Source organism: Apodemus sylvaticus, chromosome 8 (genome assembly GCF_947179515.1).
Source record: "Apodemus sylvaticus chromosome 8, mApoSyl1.1, whole genome shotgun sequence".
Lineage (NCBI taxonomy): Eukaryota > Metazoa > Chordata > Mammalia > Rodentia > Muridae > Apodemus > Apodemus sylvaticus.
The window spans coordinates 9,644,770-9,668,932 of record NC_067479.1 but is presented as its reverse complement, the minus strand read 5'-3'; the positions used below and the strand labels follow the sequence as shown (position 1 = coordinate 9,668,932).

The window sequence follows — 24,163 nt, the reverse complement described above, 5'->3', positions numbered from 1 at the left end:
ATGGCATACTACTCAGCATTAAAAACAATGAATTCGCGAAATTTTTAGGCAAATGGTTGGATCTGGAAAATATCATCCTAAGTGAGGTAACCCAATCACAAAAGAATACACGTGGAATGCAATCTCTGATAAGTGGATATTAATTAGCCCAGAAGCTCTGAATACCCAAGGCACAATTAACATAACAAATGACTCCCATGAAGAAGTAAGGAGAGGGTCCTGATCCTGGAAAGGCTTGATCTAGCATTGGAGGGGAGTACCAGGACAGAGAAAAAGGAGAGAGGTGATAGGAGAATGGTTGGAGAGAAGAAGGTTTATTGGACATATGGGGAGGGGGGGAAGTGGGAAAGGGGATATCATTTGGAATGTAAACAAAGAATATAGAAAATAAAAATATATAATAAAAAAGACTAAAGTGTTTGAGCTTAGTACAAGGAGATAAGAATGGATCGATTCACATTCTTCTGCATGCTGACCTCCAATTGAACCAGCACCATTTGCTGAAAAGATTATCTTTTTTCCACTGGATGCTTTTAGCTCCTTTGTCGAAGATCAAGTGACCATAGGTGTGTTGGTTCATTTCTGGGTCTTCAATCCTATTCCATTGATCCGCATGCCTGATATTGTACCAATACCATGCAGTTTTTATCACTATTGCTTTGTAGTAAAGTTTAAAGTCTGGGTTACTGAATCCCCATGAAGTTCTTTTACTGTTGAGCATAGTTTTAACTATCCTGGGTTTTTTGTTATTCCAGATGAATTTAAGAATTGCTCTTTCTAGCTCTATGAAGAACTGGGTTGGGATCTTTATGGGGATAGTATTGAATCTATAGATTGCCTTTGGCAAGATGTCCATTTTAACTATATTAATCCTGCCAATCCACGAGCATGGAAGATTTTTCCATTTTCTGAGATCTTCATCAATTTCCTTCTTCAGAGATCTGAAGTTCTTGTCATATAGGTCTTTCACTTGTTTGGTTAGACTCAAGATACTTTATGCTGTTTGTAGCTATTGTGAAGGGAGTCATTTCCCTAATTTCTTTCTCAGTCTGCTTATCCTTTGAATATATAAAGGCTACTGATTTCCTTGCGTTGATTTTGTAGCCAGCCACCCTGCTGAAGTTGTTTATCAGCTGTAGGAGTTCTCTAGTAGAGTTTTTAGGGTCACTAATGTATACTATCATATCATCTCCAAATAGTGATAGTTTGACTTCTTCCTTTCCAATTTGTATCCCTTTGACTTCCTTATGTTGTCTAATTGCTCTAGCTAGGACTTCAAGTACTATATTGAAAAGATATAGAGAGAGGGGGCAGCATTGTCTAGTCCCTGATTTTAGTGGGATTGCTTCAAGTTTCTCTCCATTTAGTTTGATCTTGGCTACCGGATTGCTGTATATTGCTTTTACTAAGTTTAGATATGGGCCTTGAGTTCCTGTCCTTTCCAAGACTTTTAGCATGAAAGGAGGCTGAATTTTGTCAAATGCTTTTTCAGCATCTAATGAAATGATCATGTGGTTTTTTTCTTTGAGTTTGTTTATGTAGTGGATAGCATTTATGGATTTCCTTATATTGAACCACCCCTGCATCCCTGGGATGAAGCCTACTTGATCATGGTGGATAATCATTTAGATGTGTTCTTGGATTCAGTGGGCAAAAATTTTATTTAGTATTTTTGCATCGATATTCATAAGGGAAATTGGCCTGAAATTGTCTTTCTTGGTTGGATCTTTGTGTAGTTTTGGTTTCAGTGTAATAGTGACTTCGAAGAAGGAGTTGGGTAGTGTTCCTTCTGTTTCTATTTGATGGAAAAGTTTGAAGAGTATTGGTGTTAAGTCTTCTTTGAAGGTCTGATAGAATTCTGCACTGAAACCATCTGGTCCTGTGCTTTTTTTGGTCGGAAGCCTATCTATGACCCCTTCTATTTCTTTAGGGGTTATGGGTCTGTTTAGATGGTCTATTTGATCCTGGTTTAATTTTGGTAATTGGTATCTGTCTAAGAAAATGTCCAATTTCTCCAGATTCTCCAGTTATGTTGAGTACAGGTTTTTGTAGTAGGATCTGATGATTTTTTGAATTTCCACGGTTTCTGTTGTAATATCTCTGTTCTCATTTCCTATTTTGTTAATTTGGATACTTTCTCTGTCCCCTTTGGTTAGTCTGGCTAAGGGCTTATCTATCTTGTTGATTTTTTCAAAGAACCAGCTTTTGGTTTTGTTGATTCTTTGTATGGTTCTCTTGGTTTCTACTTGATTGATTTCAGTCCTGAGTTTGATGATTTCCTGTCTTCTTCTCCTAGGTGAATTAGCTTCTTTTTATTCCAGGGCTTTCAGTTGTTCTGTTAATCTTCTAGTGTATGCTCTCTCGAATTTCTTTTTTGGAGTCACTCAAAGCTATGAGTTTTCCTCTTAGCACTTTGATTTCTTTTTTTATTTCTTCCTTGACCAAGGTATTATTGAGTAGAGTATTGTTCAGTTTCCATGTGTATGTGGACTTTCTGTTGTTTTTACTGTTATTAAAGACCACTTGTACTCCATAGTGATCTGATAGGAGGCATGGGGTTATTTCAATCTTCTTATATTTATTGAGGTCTGTCTTGTGACCAACTATATTATCTATTTTGGAGAAGGTAACATGAAGTGCTGAGAAAAAGGTATATTCTTTTGCTTTGGGATGAAAAGTCTATATATATCTGTTAACTCCAATTGGTTCTAAGCTTCAATTAGTTTCACTGTCTCCCTGTTTAGTTTCTGTTTTCCTGACCTAAAGAGAGAGATGCCCCCCTCTCCATATCTTTTCAATATAGTTCTTGAAGTCCTAGCTAGAACAATTAAACAACATAAGGAGGTCAAAGGGATACAAATTGGAAAGGAAGAAGTCAAACTACCACTATTTGCAGATGATATGATAGTATACTTAAGTGACCCTAAAAACTCTATTAGAGAAATCCTACAGCTGATAAACAACTTAAGCAAAGTGGCTGGCTACAAAAATCAACACAACCAAATCAGTAGCCTTTATATATTCAAAGGATAAGCAGACTGAGAAAGAAATTAGGGAAATGACTCCCTTCACAATAGCTACAAACAGCATAAAGTATCTTAGGGTGACTCTAACCAAACAAGTGAAAGACCTAATATAACAAGAACTTCAGATTTCTGAAGAAGGAAATCAATGAAGATCTCAGAAAATGGAAAAATCTTCCATGCGCGTGGATTGGCAGGATTAATATAGTTAAAATGGACATCTTGTCAAAGGCAATCTAAAAATTCAATGCTATCTCCATAAAAATGCCAACCCAGTTCTTCATAGAGCTAGAAAGAGCAATTCTCAAATTCATCTGGAATAACAAAAAACCCAGGATAGCTAAAACTATTCTCAACAGTAAAAGAACTTCAGGGAGATTCAGTATCCCAGACCTCAAACTTTACTACAGAGCAATAGTAATAAAAACTGCATGGTATTGGTACAATGTCAGGCAAGCAGATCAATGGAATAGGATTGAAGACCCAGAAATGAACCATCACACCTATGGTCACTTGATCTTCGACAAAGGAGCTGAAAGCATCCAGTGGAAGAAAGATAGTCTTTTCAACAAATGGTGCTGGTTCAATTGGAGGTCAGTATGCAGAAAAATGCGAATCGATCTATTCTTCTCTCCTTGTACTAAGCTCAACTCCAAATGGATCAAGGACCTCCACATAAAACCTGACACACTGAAACTAATAGAAAAGAAACTCGTGAAGACTCTGCAGGACATGGGCACAGAGGAAAAGTTCCTGAATAGAACACCAATAGCTTATGCTCTAAGATCAAGAATTGACAAATGGGACCTCATAAAACTACAAAGTTTCTGTAAGGCAAAGGACACTGTCAAAATGACAAAACATCAACCAACAGATTGGGAAAGGATCTTCACCAACACTAAATCCGACAGAGGGCTAATATCTAATATATATAAAAAAAAACTCAAGAAGGTAGAACCCAGAGAACCAAATAACCCTATTAAAATTGGAGTACGGAGCTAAACAATGAATTTTCACATGAAGAACTTCGGAGGGCTGAGAAACACCTTAAGAAATGTTCAACATCATTAATCATTAGGGAAATGCAAATCAAAACAACCCTGAGATTTCACCTCACACCAATCAGAATGGCTAAGGTCAAAAACTCAGGAGACAGCATGTGTTGGCGAGGATGTGGAGAAAGAGGAATACTCCTCCACTGCTGGTGGGATTGCAAGATGGTGCAACCACTTTGGAAATCAGTCTGGCGGTTCCTCAGAAAACTGGGCATGACACTTCCTGAGGACCCTGTTCTACCACTCCTGGGCATATACCCAGAGGATTATTCAGCATGCAATAAGGACACATGCTCCACTATGTTCATAGCAGAAGCTGGAAAGAACCCATGTGTCCTTCAATGGAGGAATGGATACAAAAAATGTGGTATATTTATACAGTGGAGTACTATTCAGCCATTAGAAACAATGAATTCATGAAATTCTTAGACAAATGGATGGAGCTGTAGAACATCATACTAAGTGAGGAAACCCAGCCTCTAAAGATCAATCATGGTATGCACTCACTGATAAGTGGATATTAGCCTAGAAACTTTGAATACCCAAGATACAATCCACAAATTAAATGATGTCCAAAAAGAATGGAGGAGTGGCCCCTGGTTCTGGGAAGACTCAGTGCAAGTGTATAGGGGAATTCCAGAACAGGGAAGCGGGAAGGGGTAGATGGAGGAACTGGGAGAGGGAAGAGGGCTCATGGGACTTGTGGGGAGTGGGGACCCAGAAAAGGGGAAATCATTTGAAATGTAAATAAAAAATATATCAAAAAAAAAAGACTAAAGTGTATTAAGACCCAGAAATTGTCTGTTCATGCTATGCTGAAGAACTTCTTAAAACTATTGTTTCATGAATTTTACCTATGGTGTCAATTTATCTTTAAAATAATAAAAAGCCCATGAAGATTAAATTTCTCTTGCTGCCAAAACCCACTCACATGAGTTTACTGACATTTAGGTGTGCTAAACTTAATTTTATATCAGTATAACTTGACTTTACCTTCAGTATTTTATTTGAATTTAAATTCTAGGTTTACATACAGCGATCTTTTGTGTATATAATAAAATATCTTTGATGAGAATTTGTACTGGGAAACCTGAAGTAAATTTTCTATACTTGGATTGTACCATGCAACTATTCCAGAATGCTAATGTTGATAATCAACAGAGATGAACATGAACTCCAGACATTCAAATACATTCCTCTGTGAGATCATATACAAATGGCTCTATGTCTAGATAAATGAATTTTCCTATAAAGCTTAGAGGAATTATAATTTTAATCAACTTGTAATTAGATTACACTCTTTTCTTCTTTCTGGTACTCCACACTGAAAAGGAAGGAAGAAGTCTTTGTAGATTTAATCTGGCATCACTAGAGGGAGATATTTATTGAAATGCAAATGCAAGTTGAGGAAGGGTTTGGTCCATTTGTTCACTAAGTTCCTTAAGCAGATATGGGCAAATATTTGTTTTCATGGATCATTCCAATGTACAGCACAAGAAGGGAAAGATAATGCTTACACGGAATTGCTGTGGATTATGCTACACATAACAAAACTTCATAATGTAATATATATCTTATTCTTGAGAATTAAGTCACTAGATAAACTACTTTATACCTAGCCTGCCTTCTGTTCACATTGATACTACATATGAATTATTTTATGCAGCAGCAAAAAATTTGTGATATATTATTGATTTTAAAATATTATTGAGATTGATAAGTATCAGCATGTGGTCCAGCATGGTCAGCATTTCACATATACATATATATATATATATATATATATATATATATATATGTGTGTGTGTGTGTGTATTATATGATAAAATATAGAGAGAATAGGCTAAAGTCACAAAATTGCTTATCCCTAGCATTAACAATGCTTTAAATATTAGATGTAAATTGAAAAATAAATAAATCCCAATATTATTATACATTGGTATAATTGTAAAAAACTAACACAAAAACTCAATTTCAAAATTCCATTTTGTTGGTAATCAAAGAAAACAGAAGCCTAAAGCAAAATACAGTCTGGACAGTGTACATTATTCATAAACTTATTTTTTAACTCTACACTCAAATAGTAGTCAAAGTTGTCAATAGCACCAAGTATAGTGAGGAAAGAGATAATATTTAGGTGCACTGCACTCAGTCTAATGCTCTAATAAATATTTTCTCTTTAATGTTGTGTTCACGAAGTGTGTGAATTGCAAGTTATATAGTGACAGATCCTCAACCATTAAACTCTATATATTCCCAAGTCTTTATTCTATGAATGCATATTAGGATCTGTAAAGAAATATTTTAAATTTTACTTTTGTCTATTTAAAAAAAAAGTCACATACTTGATCATCATTTAGAGTTGTCAATAAATAAGTAAGTAAGTAAGTAAATAAATAAATAAATAAAATGGATGCTAATTTTATTGTCAGGATCAGCAATGTCCAAACATCATTCAACTAGGATTAATATGGCTGATGTCAGCTACCTGAACACGTCCATAGCATACCTTATAAAATCAGTATGGAGAGTACACAAGATTGCATGTGATATGGGTGTGTCTTTTAATCTAGTCTCATTTATCTAAAAAAATCAATTGATTTACAGTCACCGCTATTAAAATACTAGTGGTAAGTATAATTGCTTGTGACCTATGTCATAATTAATTTCCACATACAAGCACCTGAGCAAAGTGGCCCTGTGCTGTGGAGGAAAGGGCGAGTTCAGGTGCTCCAGTCTACTTCCAGTCCCAGCTCTGTGTGACGTTCACAGCTCTTCTTCTGGGTCCTGGAATGCAGTATCCTGGTTGTGATGACGCATTTGTAGGGTTGGGCTGACCTCCTGGGACACTTGCTGACCTTCTTTAGGAGCAGAGAGAGAATGTTGCCTTACCAGTCTTTAGGTTTAGCGTCTGGGAATCACCTGCGCTGCATGTTAAATACAGGTTGCTGGACTAAGACAGACTCGTACGTACTCTGTCAGTCTGCATTTGCCTTCCTCCAGAACTGTGTCGGGCCACTTGGGAGACTCTGGTATGGCTGGTGGCTATAAGACCCTTCATTGTCTACCATATTCACCAAATTGTGCGAATATACTTGATACCTGTCCTGGGTACTAGACCAGCATACGAATACGAGTCCTGCCTCATTAGCAGTCTGGAGTTTGTAGTCCTCTGATGAAACTCAGAAATTCAGTAGCCTTTCAAAGCAGTTACCTTTGATTGCAGGGTGGATGCTCCCTGAGATTTCACACAAAGGTCTGGAGTGCAATTTTAATCAGTCTCAGGAAACGCAGAAGGCATGTCACTGTGTTCTTCTCTTCCTGGGAAGATATTCTTGCACAGTCCTGGGTATGGCTCTGCCTGCCTAGATGTCACTCCTTACACATTTACTCTCCATTATTTCAGTTTTACCTTTTCTCCATTTTTTTTAAAATAAGATACTCAAGCGGTGCTTTGATTAGTGAAGTACGACTGTGGCCTTTTACAACCTAATTAGGAATAAGTACCAAGTTGTTGCTATGGGAGATAGTTTTACTGAGTATATTTTATAATTAATTATATATCAATATAGTCGAGTGCCATTCATTGGTCTAGTTATAAAATGTAATTACTAGGATAGTCATGGTGGTTTACTGCTCTTTAATAGCTAGGGTTTCGAATTTCATTTGATCTCCATGATTACACCACTCCAATCCCTTCCTTTTAGATTATTCTTTCTTTCCTTGTGGATATATTAGATTTGCTTGGCTGGTTCTGGAGCATCAGCTACTTAGGTAATAAATAAAATATCCCACAGCCAGCCTTTGAAGAAAATATTAAGAACAGAAAAGTAAAATGGATAACATGGTCACTAATTACTGTCTTCAGGCAGCACCATTAATATTTATCATTTATCATGTCAAGCAAAGCATGCCAATTTACAAGGAGTGTGGAAGTGGCATATCCTAGATATGTTTATCTATGGGAATAATAAGAGGTCTGTGGATTATCAGACTGTTCTTTTGGGATCTATCCTGACTTAGGAGTAACTATTATAGAACCTATGTGCTTTCATTTTGAAAATAAAAGATGGAGAATATAGTAGCCAGGAAATCAATAATTATATGTTATTGTGTTTATATGTATTGACTCCACAATATGAAACAAAGCGAACTTCTTATCAGTAGATTATGAATAGCTATGTGGTGAAAAACAGTCAGAAATTACCTATCTGTATAACCATCCTTTGGTTCCTGTACCTTTTAGCCAGTTTAGATACTAGGAATTGTATTCTAGAACGTGTATGTAGTATGTGTGCATGTGTGCGTGTGTGCGTGTGTGCGTGCGTGCGTGTGTGTGTGTGTGTGTGTGTGTGTGTGTGTGTGTGTGTAGTGGTATTATCATGTGGCCATTCCCCTTGAAAATGTACAGTTCAATAGACTGTACATTAGGACTTTTCTCTGGCTACTTATGATGTATTTTGTACATTTTCTGCCTATGGCAAACAGACAGATGTCTTGGCATGATTTCTAAGCCTTCTCCTTTACTTTTCCTGTGTTACAGAGACCCTGGAAACCCTCATCAGACAAGCAGAGAATTACACCAGTATCCTTTTCTGCAACACCTACCGGAACATGGCCTTAGAGGCTGCTGCTTCCATTCAGGAATTTTTCACGGATGTAGGACTCTATTTATTTGGTGCCGATGTTAATCCCGAGGAATTTGTAAACAGATTTTTTGACAGTCTTTTCCCTCTGGTCTACAACCATCTGATAAACCCTGGTGTGACTGACAGTTCTCTGCAGTACTCAGAATGCGTCCGAATGGCCCGCCAGGATGTTAGTCCATTTGGCAACATTCCCAAAAGAGTCATGGGGCAGATGGGGAGGTCGCTGCTGCCCGGCCGCACATTCCTGCAGGCGCTCAATCTGGGCATTGAAGTCATCAACACTACGGACCACATACACTTCTCCAAGGAGTGCAGTAGGGCACTCCTGAAGATGCAGTACTGTCCTCACTGCCAGAACCTGATGCTCAGTAAGCCCTGTATGGGGTACTGCCTCAATGTCATCAGGGGCTGCCTGGCCCACATGACAGAGCTTAATCCACACTGGCATGCTTACATCCGGTCCTTGGAAGAGTTGTCAGACGCGATGCAAGGAACTTACGACGTTGAACACGTGCTCCTTAACTTCCACTTGCTTGTTAACGATGCCGTGCTGCAGGCTCACGTCAATGGGCAGAAGTTATTGGATCAGGTAAGATGCAATCCTGGGCCTCCTATCTAATTTCTTAGAATGCAAAATGTAGGTAGGAGACACACAAAATTCTGTGGTGCCCTGTTGTTATACTCTTCACATTGTTATCAGCATAGTGAGTTCATTCTCTAAGAAACAGTCACAAAATGCATGGATGTGCCTGTTTGGTTCAAAGCATTACAGCACATCAGTTTTACACCAAGATTTTGATTAGCCAAAATAATAGTTTACCCATTAAGTAGATGGTTCCTTGAATGGTTCAGTGAAGCCGGAAGAGCTCACATTTTAATCAAGAGTATCTATCTGAATCCAAGTGCAAAGTTAGCCAGCAATATGAGATGAGGTAAGGATGTTAAGTCTCTGGACCTCAGTATCCTCACTGATAAGACGAAAACAGTGCAGACATCTTCTGAAGCATTCCTTTCGAGAATGCACTATTTATGCAGGCTGTCTGTCCAGTACCTGTCCATAAAAAGACAGGCTGATGTTGTTAGAGGTTTGTAGCTTCCTGGGTTTAGAATTGGAAAACGCTGATTATGTATCCATGAAGTTAAGGTTTGATGCCCTGGTGGGCACAAGCATTCCGTAAGAGTCTGACAAAGTGATGAAGTGGACAGTTTGTGAAACCTTACCCGTGCTCTCTCCTACGGTTTTATTTCTAGCAAACTAAGAATCTTTTGAGACAAAACCATCAAGCAAGTGATAGAAGAGTTTTCTCTCCTCAGCTTCCTGTAGAGCTATTTGAAAATATTCTCAGGCTCCTTCAGTAACACTTCTCACGTCTCATAGAGTGAAGCAGGATATTCTGTGGATGATTCTCCTAAATCATTTCTCCTGAAATAAAACAGATAGTCTCCAGCACCAAGACAATCCATCTTTCTGAACTGACATTGATTTACCGACCTGAAAAACATTCTCATCACATGGTCTGTATGTCAACTCATCGTTCTTGATAGAAAGTGGGCCAAAATAGATAGGGTTTTACCACCACCTTCCACTTTTTTCACCCTAGTGGAACTGTGAGCCTCTTTCGTGCCTTCAGACAATTAGCAATGGCGCCCTCTGGTGGCTGCATCATCAGCATGCCACATAAGCACTGGATGTCTTTTTTTAAGGCATCTTATACTTATGATTTATTTTTTCTTTTTTTATTCGATATATTTTTTATTTACATTTCAAATGATTTCCCCTTTTCTGGCTCCCCACTCCCCGAAAGTCCCATAAGCCCTCTTCCCTCCCCCGTTCCCCCATTCATCCCTTCCCACTTCCCTGTCCTGGTATTCCCCTACACTGCTGCACTGAGCCTTTCCAGAACCAGGGGCCACTCCTTCCTTCTTCTTGGACATCATTTGATATGTGGATTGTGTCTTGGGTATTCTAAGCTTCTAGGCTAATATCCGCTTATCAGTGGGTGCATACCATGAGTATTCTTTTGAGACTGGGTTACCTCACTTAGGATAATGTTCTCCAGGTCCAGCCATTTGTCTAAGAATTTCATGAATTCATTGTTTCTAATGGCTGAATAGTACTCCATTGTGTATATATACCACACTTTTTGTATCAATTCCTCCGTTGAGGGATACCTGGGTTCTTTCCAGGTTCTGGCTATTATAAATAGGGCTGCTATGAACATAGTGGAGCATGTATCCTTATTACATGCTGGGGAATCCTCTGGGTATATGCCCAGAAGTAGTATAGCAGGATCCTCCGGAAATGATGTGCCCAGTTTTCTGAGGAACCGCCAGACTGATTTCCAGAGTGGTTGTACCATCTTACAACCCCACCAGCAGTGAAGGAGTGTTCCTCTTTCTCCACATCCTCGCCAGTACCTGCTGTCAACTGAGTTTTTAATCTTACCCATTCTGACTGGTGTAAGGTGAAATCTCAGGGTTGTTTTGATTTGCATTTCCCTAATGACTAATGAAGTTGAGCATTTTTTTAAGATGCTTCTCAGTTTATTTACATTTCAAATGTTATCCCCTTTCCTCGTTTCCCCTCCGCACACTGGATTTCAACTCCAGATGTCATTCTGCTGAGTGTCCGCACCCAGCAAACCAGTTTCTTTTGCCATTTTAAAATTAGCGTTTAAAATAATGGGTTTCATTATGGTGTTTTCATGTATGTATGTATGTATGTATGTACATATATATATATGCATGGCTGTGTATGTATGTGTGTTTGTATGTTTGAGTATGTATGTATATATGTGTGTATTTGTGTATGTATGTGTGTGTATGTATGAGTGTACATGTATGTGTGAGTGTATGTGTGTATTCTTGTGTTTGTGTGTATGTATGAGTATATATGTATGAGTATGGATGCATGTATGAGTTTATGTGTGTATGTGTTTATTCATGTGTGAGTGTCATTGTATGCATTTGGGTATGTGTGTGCATGTATGTGTGTATGTAAGTTTGTACTCATGTATGTGTCATTGTGTCTTTTTTATATTCATCTTTCAATGCCCTCCTCTTTGCTTGTTCTCTACGTAATAAGCTTCATTTTGTTTTTGGTTCTCTCTCCCGATTTATGTAAATCAAATACAAGACAGATGTCTAAAGGGACATAACACACAAGAGTTTTATAATTTTAAATTTTGGGCAGGAAATAAAATATCCATCTTACAATGTCAAGTATGTCCAGAGGGAACATATGTACTAGAAATCTGGGCCAAGTCTAGAATACAGTTTGTATTTATAAAAAAGATTTCCTTATTATTTTTTTTTGTGTATGTGTTTTTTGCCTGCATACACGTGAGTGCACCATGAGTGTGCCTGGCGTCCACAGAGGTCAGAAGAGGGCCCCTGGAAGTAACAGATGCTGGGAGCTGCCATGTGGGTGCTGGGATTCAAACCAAGTTCCTTTCTAAGAACAACTGCTCTTAACTTCTGAGCCATCTCTTCAGCCCTCAGGCTTTGGTTTTAATATTTAATTTTCAGTATGCTAGTTAAAATCTTGGGCCTAAGATTTCTGATATACGTAGCAGAATTGACATTCAAGGTCCCACTATATGAACAGTTTTGAAAAAGGATCGAAGTGCTGAGAAGAAGGTATATTCTTTTGTGTTTGAATGAAATATTCTATAGATGTCAATCAGGCACATTTGATTCATAATGCCTGTTAATTTAATTATTTCTTTGCTTAGTTTTGTCTGGATTACCTGTCAATTGATGAGAGTGGGGTGTTGAAGTCTCTTACTATTAATGTGATGTGTGTGTTTTGATATATGATTTGAACTTTAGCAATGATTCTTCTCCAGTGTGGGTTCCCTTGTGTTTGGGCCAATAATATTCAGAATTGAGATATCATCTTGGTAGATTTTTTTCCTTTGATGAGTATGAAGTGTCCTTCCTTGTCTGTTTTGATTAATTTTGGTTGTACATTTCTTTATTTATTGAGTATTTTTTGTATCAGTGTTTGTAAGAGAAATCTATTGTATTAGATATTAGCATAGCTTTTCAGGCTTAGTTTTGGGGTTAGTTTGTTTAGAAAACTTTGTTCTAGCCCTTTACTCTGACATAATATCTGTTTACTGATGAGATGTGTTTCTTGTATGCAGCAGAATGATGAATTCTGGCTTTGTATCCTTTCTGTTAGCCTGTGTCTTTTTATTGAGGAATTAAGTACACTGATGTTAAAAGATATTAATGACCAGTGGTGGTTATTTCCTGCTATTTTGATATTGGTAGTGGTGGTGGTGGTGGTGGTGTGTGTGTGTGTGCATGTTTCTGTGTGTGTGTGTGTTCTGTCCTTCCTTTTACTGGTATGGAATTACTTATTTCCTGGGTTTTCTTGGATGTATTTATCCTTCTTTGGTTAGGGATTTCCTGTATTTTCTGTAGGGCTGGCTTTGTGGCTAGATATTGTTTGAACTGGGATTTGACTTGAAATGTCTCCTTTTCTCCATCTATAGTAATTGAGAGTTTTGCTGGGTATAGTAGTCTCTGTTGGCACCTGTGGTTATTTAGTGGTTGCAGGATATCTGTCTAAGACCTTCTACCTTTTAGAGTCTCTGATGAGTAGTAGGGAATAATTCATATAGGTCTGTCTTTATATGTTAGCTGACCTCTTTTCTCTTCCCACATTTAATATTTTTTTCTTTATCCTGTATATTTTGTGTTTTGATTATTATGTCGCAGGGAGATTTTCTTTTCGTTCACAGTCTAATGGTTGTTCTATAAGTTTCTTGTATGTTTATAGGCATGTCTTTTTCTTTAGGTTTGTAAAGTTTTCTTCTGTGGTTTTGTTGAGAATATTTCCTGGGCCTTGTGGCAGCCGCTCTTTACCTCCTCTATTCCTGGTGTTCCCAGTTTAGGTCTTTTCAGAGTATCCTAGGTTTTCTGGATGTTTGGTTTAAGGACTTTTTTATATTTGATATATTCTTGACTGATGTATCAATTTCTTCTATTGTATTGTAAGACCCAAAAACCTGAGGGCGCCCCAGCACGCCATGCCTTGGAAGACGACACCCATATCACTCGCGAGACACGGTCTTGATGCAATAACAAGAGGATTTTTATTCCAGAGGCCCTGGGGTCCACAGTCGTACACTGCGCAGGGGTAAAGGACTGTCGGACCCTGAGTGCGGAATTGGGACAGCTTTTATAAGTTTACAAAAAAGCATGTGAATCACAAACCAACCATTCCTTAGCATTGAGAGCCCATGTAGTGTGAGCCAATCGATTTGTACCACTCCATAGTTTTTAGGCTAATCAGTTTAAATTATCAGAACCTGCACTCTGTGGACCAATTAGTTTTCTATTTTCTTGGTGGTCTATAGCTGTGTGAACTCCTGGGTGGGGGTAATGGGGTAAGCAGTTTACAGAAGCAAGATAAGCAGATAATTAGCTCATTTCCAGTTACCTTATGGGGCCAGGATCACCTATTCAAGGCCTTTTTGCCTAGCTCTTAACAAAGGGTGGGCTCTGGAAGTGTTTGGGGCTCCTTAGAAGGCTGGATGGAGTTAGAGCTTCTTTGGAGTGAGATAGCATTTTAAACTTCTGACTTCTTCGGGTCATTAGAGAGTTAGGCTGTATTTTCTATCCTTTCAGTATCTTTTATGCTTGAGATACTTTCTTGCATCTGCTGTATTCTGTTGTGATACTTGCATCTGTAGTTCCTGTTCTCTTTTTTAGGTTTCCCATCTTCAGGATTTCCTCAGTTTGTGTTTTCTTTATTGCTTCTGTATCCACTTTAGGGTCTTGGATAAGTTTTATTTATTTCATTTACCTGTTTAATTGTATTTTCCTGTATGTCTTTAAAGGATTTATTTGTTTCCCTTTTTAAAGACCTATGACTGTTTGTATTTTCCTGTATTTCTTTAAGGGATGTATTCATTTCTTCTTTAAAGGTCTCTATCATCTTTATAGGATTGGATTTAAGGTCATCTTCTTGTGTTTCAGTTATGTCAGGATATCCAGGCTACCTGAAGTAGGGTACCTATGTTATATTGCCTTGGCTTTTGTTGATTTTGTTCTTTCAAAGGTCAATAGTTATCTGGTTGGTTTTGGTCTCTCGATGTTCTTGTTGTACTAGGTATTGGGAGGGGCTGTACCCCAATAATCCTGGTGTGGCAAGCTTCTGATGGGTATCCATGGGGTGTAAATTTCCAGATCTGCAGGCCTGTATGACTCAGGAACAGCAGGTCCAATGAAGGTGGGTGGAGAGGCATCAGGAGATTGAGGTCCCTCTTTGATAGCAGGCTGCACAGAGAGCTCAGCCAGCAGGTAAGATGGGAGGGGGAGGGGAAATTTACCTTTGTGGTTCTGCAGTCTCAGGTCTGATGCAGATGGGAGGGGAGGTGGCAGGAGAATGGACATCCCCCAGATAGCACGCTGTTCAGGGCAGCTTGGCTTGGCTCAGAGGACTCAGAGAGCAGGAAAGATAGGTGGGGGAAAGGAAGCTTACCTATATGGTTCAGGATTTGCATGTCTGATGAAGATTAGGGGAGAGGTAACAGCAAAATGGAGATCCCTCTGTGATAGCAGGCTGCCCAGAGGACTCAGAGAGCAGGAAAAATGGGAGGGGAAAGGGAAACTTACCTGTATAGTTCAGGAGTCTCAGGTCTGATGCAGATGGGAGGGGAGATGGCACAAGAACGGAAGTCCCCAGGGTATAGTAGCAAATGTTTGTATTTTATGAACCACTTTTGTAGAAAGCCTTCATCTCATGTAATTCTCAGAGAATATTACAGAAAAAAGTATATATAAGACAGAGGACTGGGTGAAGAGGTTCAAAGGGCTCTACAATCATGAACTCACAACTGCAGTTACCTGTACTGGCCTTTTAAAATTTGTCTTTCCAGTAACTACATCTATCACCCTTTCTTTCATTTTCTTCCTCCCTCCCTCCCTCCCTCCCTCCCTCCCTCCCTCCCTCCCTCCCTCCCTCCCTTCCTCCCTTTGTTTCCCCCTATTTTTTTCAAAAAATCTATTTAGTAGATACATTTGCTCTTTGACAACTTCTCACATGTCCATAAACAGTCCTGACCGTTTGTAATCCCCCACTCATCCCCCCATTCTGTCTACTCTTCCTTCCTTCCACTTCTCCCCACATTCATGCCTCTCATTAGTTTTGTGGATCACTGAGTATACCTAGGGCCATCACTGTGACTTTCAGTTTAGAGCTCCATGTTGGAACTCACAGACAGTAATCCGAGAATATATCAATAGCCCCCAGTTCTGTCGGAAGAAGTGGGCTTCTGTGCACCTCTCTCTTTTCCATGACTGACTATGTTGTGCTGGTCAAGGGCAGGTGACTATGGTTTAAATTCATGGTTGCAGCTATTCCATTGGGGTGTGATGATGGGGTCATTTCACAGATCCTCCACTTATCACCTGACTCTTACACACTTCCTAACTTTACTTGCACAATGTTTCCTGAATCTTAGAGGTAGTGTTGATAGCTTAAATGTATTATAGGGCCGAGGGCTAGATTGTCGCTTATTGTCAGCATTCATCTTTCACTGAAAAGCTAAGCCTCTGTGACTAACGTGGGTAGTAGTCACATGTCTCCCCCACCCCATGGTTGTAAACATAGGCACTTAAAATGTCCTTTGATGCTGTCATATTTAAACAACAGTAGTAAGTTTTTCTCTTGGAAATCTAACTCTCCATGCATGGGTTATGGGTTGTTGTTAATAACAGACGGTGCCAGCCATGGGCACCCGCCCATGCAGTGAACCTCAAGCTGGTTAAGCCCTGCGACTGTTGTTCCACTATTGCACAGGTAGGTGCAACTTTCTTGGTAGTTTGTGTTTGTGTTTGTTTTTATTTTGTTTTGTTTGTTTGTTTATATAGTTCTCAGGTAGGTAAGACCATTGCTAACATTTTAAATCTTGTAGCTCACATAGCAAATTCTGGCATTTGAAAGCAAGCCAGCAGGGAGGAAGTTTCCTTTTCTATATCAACTTTTTCTATAATTTATAATGAGGTGTGTGATATTGTCATTGATATTGATTGCAGTCATGACTGACAATCAAGAGGACTTTATCAACAGGAGATTGTTTGGGGAGCCTAAAAATTAGTCTGATTTCATATAACAAATGGTCTCATTAGTATCTGAAGGAACATAATTATTGCTAACAAATCGTGCATTATTTGAAATAAAATAATGGAGATCCTTATTTTCATTTATTTATGAAGAAGAGGAAGAAGAAACTGACTTTAAGTTCCTAATAAATTGACTCATCATTATTTATTTGTGCTAACTTCAAAGTGATTTATAAACCATTAATCAAGCTTTGATAACCAGTTCACACATCAATGATTTCAGCAAATTCAAAGTAAATTGCTGGGGAGCCAAGAAATAATGGCTGTCTCACGCTCCCCAAGCAATCTGTGAACCTGAGCACTTCTCCATGTATCCTCCAATAAATACGTAGTCTCCCTTAAAGAAATCCATAGAGGTGCCTGGCGTATCATGTGCTATTAGAGGAATTTCAACTGGAAATAAAAATAAGCTCTCAGTTTATTGACAAAATTCTAAGTATCACACACACACACACACACACACACACACACACTTACTCACACACTCAGACACCTGCCAGTAGCAGAAGCATCTTTTAACAGAGTATTTTTTTAAATTCTAGAGATTTTCTGTATATTCAGTTAAAGTTTAACTGAAAAGAAAAATAGAAGCAGAGGCAGAAAGACTGGGATTAAAAACATAGGCTTTGTGTGAGGCTGACTATATTTCTTCTTGTACCACCAACTATTCATTTTTTGTTGCTTCTTTATAACTTAGTTTTGCTACTCTTATGAACCATAATATAAATATCTGATGTGCAGGATATCTGATAAGTCACCCTGTGAAAGGGTTGTTCAACCCCAACGAGGTCATGACCCACAGGATTGAGACCAGCTGCTCTAGCAGAACTTGGAGCATTTTATTGTTAATTTGGTTTGCTCTTGGGTTAAATTTGGAAGAATATTGATTACCTTATTGTATCCATCAAAGTGTTTAACCCTACTGAGATTTTGTCCTGCTAAGTACTGCTTTGAATTCTTCAGTACTTTACGTTAATAGTGAACTACCCTTTCTTAGGAATACAGGACTCTAATGAGCTTTAATCACAAGATTACTTAATATAAACAACTAATTACAAATATTTTCTCAAATAAGAAGAAAAGAGGAATTTTAGCAAATGTGCAGTTCTCTGATGGTTCTATAATTAGATATACATGTGTAGTTATAAGTACACAGATTCATCCGTTTGACAAATCAATATGTCTCCAGTCCAAGTTCTACACAGGTCTGACCCTGCTTAGCTAGCTCCTGAGAGCAGAGGGACAGCTTTGTCCAGGGTGGTATGGTTATAGACACTAACTCATTTTGTCAACTATTATTCGACATTGTGTTTACCATTATGTGATGGCAGGGCATTATTTGTTTTTCTAGCAACACTTTGTTGTCAAAAGCTCAAGAATATACAGGTATACTAGTTCTAATGTTTTAAAATGTCCTAAATGAGTCAGATTCCATGAGTAAACTCAAGTGGACATTGATTCTACCTAATTTCAGAAGTAAAATTTTTTTCTTAGTTGACAAAGAAATCAGAAAAATCATTCCCAATAAGAACTGTGCAGGTCCCAATTGTGAATCATGTGCCTTTCATCCATCTTTTACACATGTAGCATCACCAGTGACTTCTCTGGTTGCATTGACATTACCTTAGAATCCTTCCATGGTCCACTTGAGAATTCCAGGTCATTTCACATTAGTCATTAGAATGGGTTCTGTGAAGTCATATAGATCAGGTATCTGGTTAAGAGAATAATTATCTCATTCCTCTTATATACGCTAAAATTTACCTAGTTCTGAAAAATCACAGAAACATTTTATGCTTATAAGTATTTCAAACATACTATTGCATAAAATTTGAAAGTAAAAGGCAACTTGATTAATAGGAATATTTGCTCCCTTTCATCTATTATGTGTTACTCCTTTTTTTCTATAATCTCAGTGTCCATGGGCTCTGTGCAAGCTGGTGCAAGGGCCAAATAAAGTAATAGAAGACTATAAGGTAGACAATACCCACAACTGCTTAAATAAAACAGAATATGTCATCATTTCAGATAGCTCAAATTAGGTATCTTAAATGTAATGCATCTTGAATTTGATAAATGTCATAAGGTTTTCTCAGGAGCAGTTGAAATGCTAGAGTGTGGGAGGAGTCTAAGCCGTGAAGAGGAGAAAGCAGGGGTATGCATGTTTTGAGTGTAGCTTATTTTAACAGATTTTGTGTCATTTTTTAAATAAAACAACTTAGATAATCATATTAATTTATATAACCTCAAAATCCAAGTAACCTCTCCTTAGATGACGGAATACATGAACTCACATATAAGTACAAGATTTCACAGATACGTCAAACATTACATGTAATGTAAGAACATTACAGTTCCTTCTTATAAAGCTACAAGCTACATGGGAAAGGGCTAAGGGTAAAACATAAGTATCTTTACTTTTAGGATCATGCATGATGATGCCAAAGTTTGGTCTATAGAGTTCTATTAAGAAAGATTTACACATGAGTTTCACATTGAAGTTTATTTTGGATATATCATATGTCGTTTTGAATAAGACCCAGAGTAGAATGTATATAGTTCAGATAGGGAGGAGCTCAGAATAGGTCAAAATCTTTGATTCTTTATGTATTGCTACAATTTATAAGAAGTTCACAAAGGGGCAGTAAAATGGCTCAGCTGGAAATGACAGTTATCATTAAGCTAGACTACCTGGGTTCCTTACACAGAACCCACATGGTGAAATAAGAGAAATGATTAGTTAACCTCTGACCTCCCTAGGTATGCCATGTCATATATGCTACCCTCCAAAATAAATAATGTAAAATATATAGGCTGAAGAGACATTATTTACCAAACAGCATTCACTCATGTACATGTTGTCCTTTGCTGCTGATGTTGAAGGTGTTGGTTAGAAGTTCTGTATAAGCTACCTGATAGCTATGAACATTCATTCAAAATATTTGGTGGATACCATTTTTACTTTTCTTACATTCTATTCAACTTCTATGGCTGGTTGATACTGGGTTTGCAGCTTAAATTGGGGCATGAATCTTCTGAAAGATGAGACTGTACCTGGGCAGAAGATAAAGAAGGTTTGAGAATGAAATTAGTGACAGCTGCACAGCAGAAGTCTAGGTTTCTGTGGCAAGAAGCAGCTTAGAAGAGAAGCATTCAAAATGGGTTGAACAGAATTGGAGAGTTCTGTGTCCAATAAAGAGGAATGGGAGAACTCCGAATCACAGGAAGATTACATGGGGGCATCTTTCAGTTCTATATAGATTATTGAGAAAGGTTTCTCCCACTGACATCTGGGCCATCAGTGGTGATAGGGAGTTTGTGTCTAGAAGTACCTGCATTTAACATGGGGCCATAATTACTATTTTCTAGTTTCAGTGCTGGGCTTGTTATATTCTTCTCTAATGCAGAACATGAATTTGAGACAAGTGTAAATGTTACATATTCCACTGATTTTTTTTTTTGTTCAGTAAATATTACATCTTGGGAGCATCGATAGAAAGTTGTCAGCTTCTGTTGATAGAATATCTTTATACTTGATTCTTTACCCTTTGAAGATTTCTCATCTGAACACGGATGCAAAACTGATGCCAATGGGTAGATTCAATTTGATCTTTTCATTGATATTATTTTGAGATAAGGTCTTATGTAGCCTAGAATATTCATGATCTTACCATGTAGCCAAGGATAACCTTGAACTTCTGATCTTTCCGTGTGATATGTGGATTACAGGTAAGGAGCTCTACACTGAGCTCTGATTTTGATCATTTCTGAGGTTGAAATGATAGACAGCGGTGAAGGACAGCCAGTACATAGATTCTTAGTAGGAAAATCTAAAAGTCTTTAAGAAGACAATGGAAAATGATCTTGAATAATTTTTAAGTAAATATTCCAGAGGAATTTGAACTTGTATGATAATTTGTGGATTCATCTTTCTGAAGATTATTGTGACTAGATTTCTTTAAAATCAGTAAGAACAACCACTATTTTCTTTTCTTTCTTTTCTTTTCTTTTCTTTTCTTTTCTTTTCTTTTCCTTTCTTTTCTTTCTTTTCTTTTACTTCTGTCTGATTTCCTGAGAGAAGAACAATGACTAAGATTCTTACATGTGCCCTCAGATCTGAATAGCTCTGAAGCTAAAGATATTCCAGAAAAGTAGTCTACATGTTTTGTGCAGTGACCAAGACTAGAAAGTTCTATTATGTTTTAAGTGGCATCTGTGGAACATTGGATTGTAAAGCTTGAAGAGAAGAAGTAGTCAGGGGTTCCCTACTCTTGTACTATTTGAGGGCTACTCTTCACTTTCTTCTTAGCTACCTTCTTCCTTATTTTTGTGCTTCAATTTCATTCTAAATACAGTGTGGAAAATAATCACTTACATTACTTCCCAATCAATTTTAATATCATTTATGTATGCATTTTATCATATTCTAGAGGTTTCTCTGATATATCCACATATTAGGATCCTTTAGCACAAAGATTTCTTTATTTTATCACTTTTGCATTTCTTGATAAAATACCTGACAGAATACAGAGTGGAGGGAGGGTGTATTTTAGCTCACTGCTTTACAAGATTCGTGATCATTTGGTCTTATTTGATTGGACATAAAAGTCTTGTTGTTGAGAATGTGTGGCACTGGCCAGTTGTTTGTATTATGGAAGACAGGATGGCAGAGATGACAGGATTCAGGCAGGGAATCTGTGAGAGCATGAATCTGTCCATAGTGAGCTACTTCCAAGCAGTCCTCGGCTTCCAGGATAAAATAAAACGTTCAAAAGGTGGGATACAAAAACAGGCATACCAGCCAGGATCAGTTATTCAAGTAGTTAGTACATGTTGGACATTTTATTTCCCATCTGTAGTAAGTGTGTATTTGCTGTTCAAAATAACATATTTAACACCTTTGGATAAAATCTATTGCCAATCCCCCTACTCCCCATTCATCCCCTAGCCTCTGCCCCCACTTTTCTTTCCAAAATCCATGTGCTCTATTTCTTATTTTTAAAATAACTAGTGGTTTCATTTAGTGAATACACATATATGTCTGCCTCTCTCTCTCTCTCTCTCTCTCTCTCTCTCCCCCCCCTCTCTCCCCCCCCTCTGTGTGTGTGTGTGTTTGTTTGTGTGTGTGTGTGTGTTGGATTATATATAGATGTGCTGGACTATCAAGTGGAACGCGAGTAGCTTGTAGGACCTGAATATCTGAAAAAAAATTGAGTTTTCCACCCCCAGAAGCCATTGGTTACCCACTGAGTTGAGTTAACAAATGAGTTACCTCAGGGAAGGGTGGGACTTCAGGATTTCTTCACCCATCTATGATGAGATTTTGGTGAGATCTTGCTCTTGTTTCTGCCACAGACAGAGTCTATGTGTAAAACTTCAATGACATGTCTAGAAAACACTGTTTCTCTACAATATCTATACTCTCTGGTCTTATAAAGTACTTTCTCACCCTGTCAGTTCTGTGATGATTCCTGAGTCTTGTGTGAAGGAGTTTCATGTAGATGTACCTTTTAGAATCAAATGCTAATTGTACTACTCTGTAGCAGTCACCATCTACTCTGAAGTGAATTTTCTCTGATGAGGGCTGAGGGTTGTGCAAATCTATGGTCATAAAGATAAAAACATGGGGACGGTTTATTACTATGTTCAATTAGGGGAGAAATAGAGCCTCTGACTGAGGAAGCCACTCTTCCTTCCTTCCTTCCTTCCTTCCTTCCTTCCTTCCTTCCTTCCTTCCTTCCTTCCTTCCTTCCTTCCTTCCTTCCTTCTTCCCTCCCTCCCTTCTTCCTTCCCTTCTTTCTTTTTCCTTCTTTCCTTTTTTCTTCCTTCCTTCCTCCCTCTGTCTCCCTCCTTCCCTCTCTCCTTTCTCCCTCCTTTCCTCCCTGCCTTCCTTCCTTTCTCCCTTTCTTTCTTCCTTCCTTCCTTCTTCCCTCTCCCTCCCTCCTTCTCTCTCTCCTCCTTCCCTCCTTCCTTCCTTCCATCCCTCCCTCCCATGCTTCCTTTTTCCTTTCTCTCTCTCTCTCTCTCTCTCTCTCTCTCTCTCTCTCTCTCTCTCTCTCTCTCTCTCTCCCTGTTAACAGCATCAAACACAGATGTCACTGTACAGAGTGGGTTCTAAAACTAACCAGAACATGGTTGAATTTTCCCTAACATTCTGCCATGATTCCAGCAGCATAGCAGCATGCCTGTCTTGTCAGGCTGATCATTACTGGGGCTCACCATGTTTGCATACAGGTAAGGTTTTTATCCATATCTCCCACAAGCAGCACACATAGAACACCTTCTATTGAGAAAAAAAGTAGTGAGGGAATTTTCTGGTTAGTACCAGCATGATTGTCCATAACTTATGATTCAGGTGTGAAGTACGGACAGCAATAGGGTCTCATCAACTCTTGAGTGATAATTGGGAAAATAAACAATAGCCTTTAACATATGAGAAGTCTATTGAAACTTACTGACTAATAATTTGAACAGCATTAACTTATACCCTGCTTTGGACAATTTATTGGCTTGGCTGTGGAGGTTAGAGTAAACCTTGCCTCTCCCATTGTAGTGTAACTCCATTTATACCATTTTTATATATGGATACATTTGTATTGTTGAAGCTTCAACAGTAGTAAGTTTCTATACTGTAATGTTTTTAGATATTTACTGTACTTGCTTGTTTTGTGTGTCAACTCAATACAGACTGGTGTTCTCACAGAGAAAGAAGCTTCAGCTGGGGAAGTGCCTCCATGAGATCCAGCTGTGGGGCATTTTCTCAATTAGTGATCAAGGGGGGAGTTCCCCTTGTGGGTGGTACCATCTCTGGGCTGGTATTTTTGGGTTCTAAAAAAGAGCAGGCTGAGCAAGCCAGGGGACACAAGTCAGTAAGAAGCATCCCTTCATGGCCTCTGCATCAGCTCCTGCTTCCTGACCTGCTTGAGTTCTAGTCCTGACTTCCTTTAGTGATGAATAGTAGCTTAGATGTATAAGCTCAATAAACCCTTTCCTCCCCAACTTGCTTCTTGGTCATGATGTTTGTGCAGGAATAGAAATCCTGGCTAAGACAAATTGATACTAGCATAGTGGGGTATTACTGTGACAATCTGACCATGTTTTTGAGAGGAGTGTAGAAGGACTTTAGAACTTTGGGCTAGGTGGTTCATTCAGTATTGAAACTTCTATGGGATGTTTTGTAGGAGCTTGGAAGATAATGTTGAGAACAGTGAAGAAGATGGAGGCCTGGCTTATGAAATTTCAGAGGGAAGATTAAAGGTTCTTATCATGGCCATGTTTTGATTGGGAAGATTCTGTG

At 38.4% G+C, this 24,163-nt stretch overlaps 1 protein-coding gene across 1 annotated transcript in view; it reads left to right on the top strand.

Annotated features, from left to right (window-relative positions):
• Positions 1–24,163, top strand: part of Gpc5 (glypican 5) — a 745,602-nt gene that overhangs the window by 271,905 nt on the left and 449,534 nt on the right. The window contains 1 exon segment of the mRNA XM_052190712.1: positions 8,622–9,316. Coding sequence (XP_052046672.1) covers positions 8,622–9,316 — 695 coding nt within the window.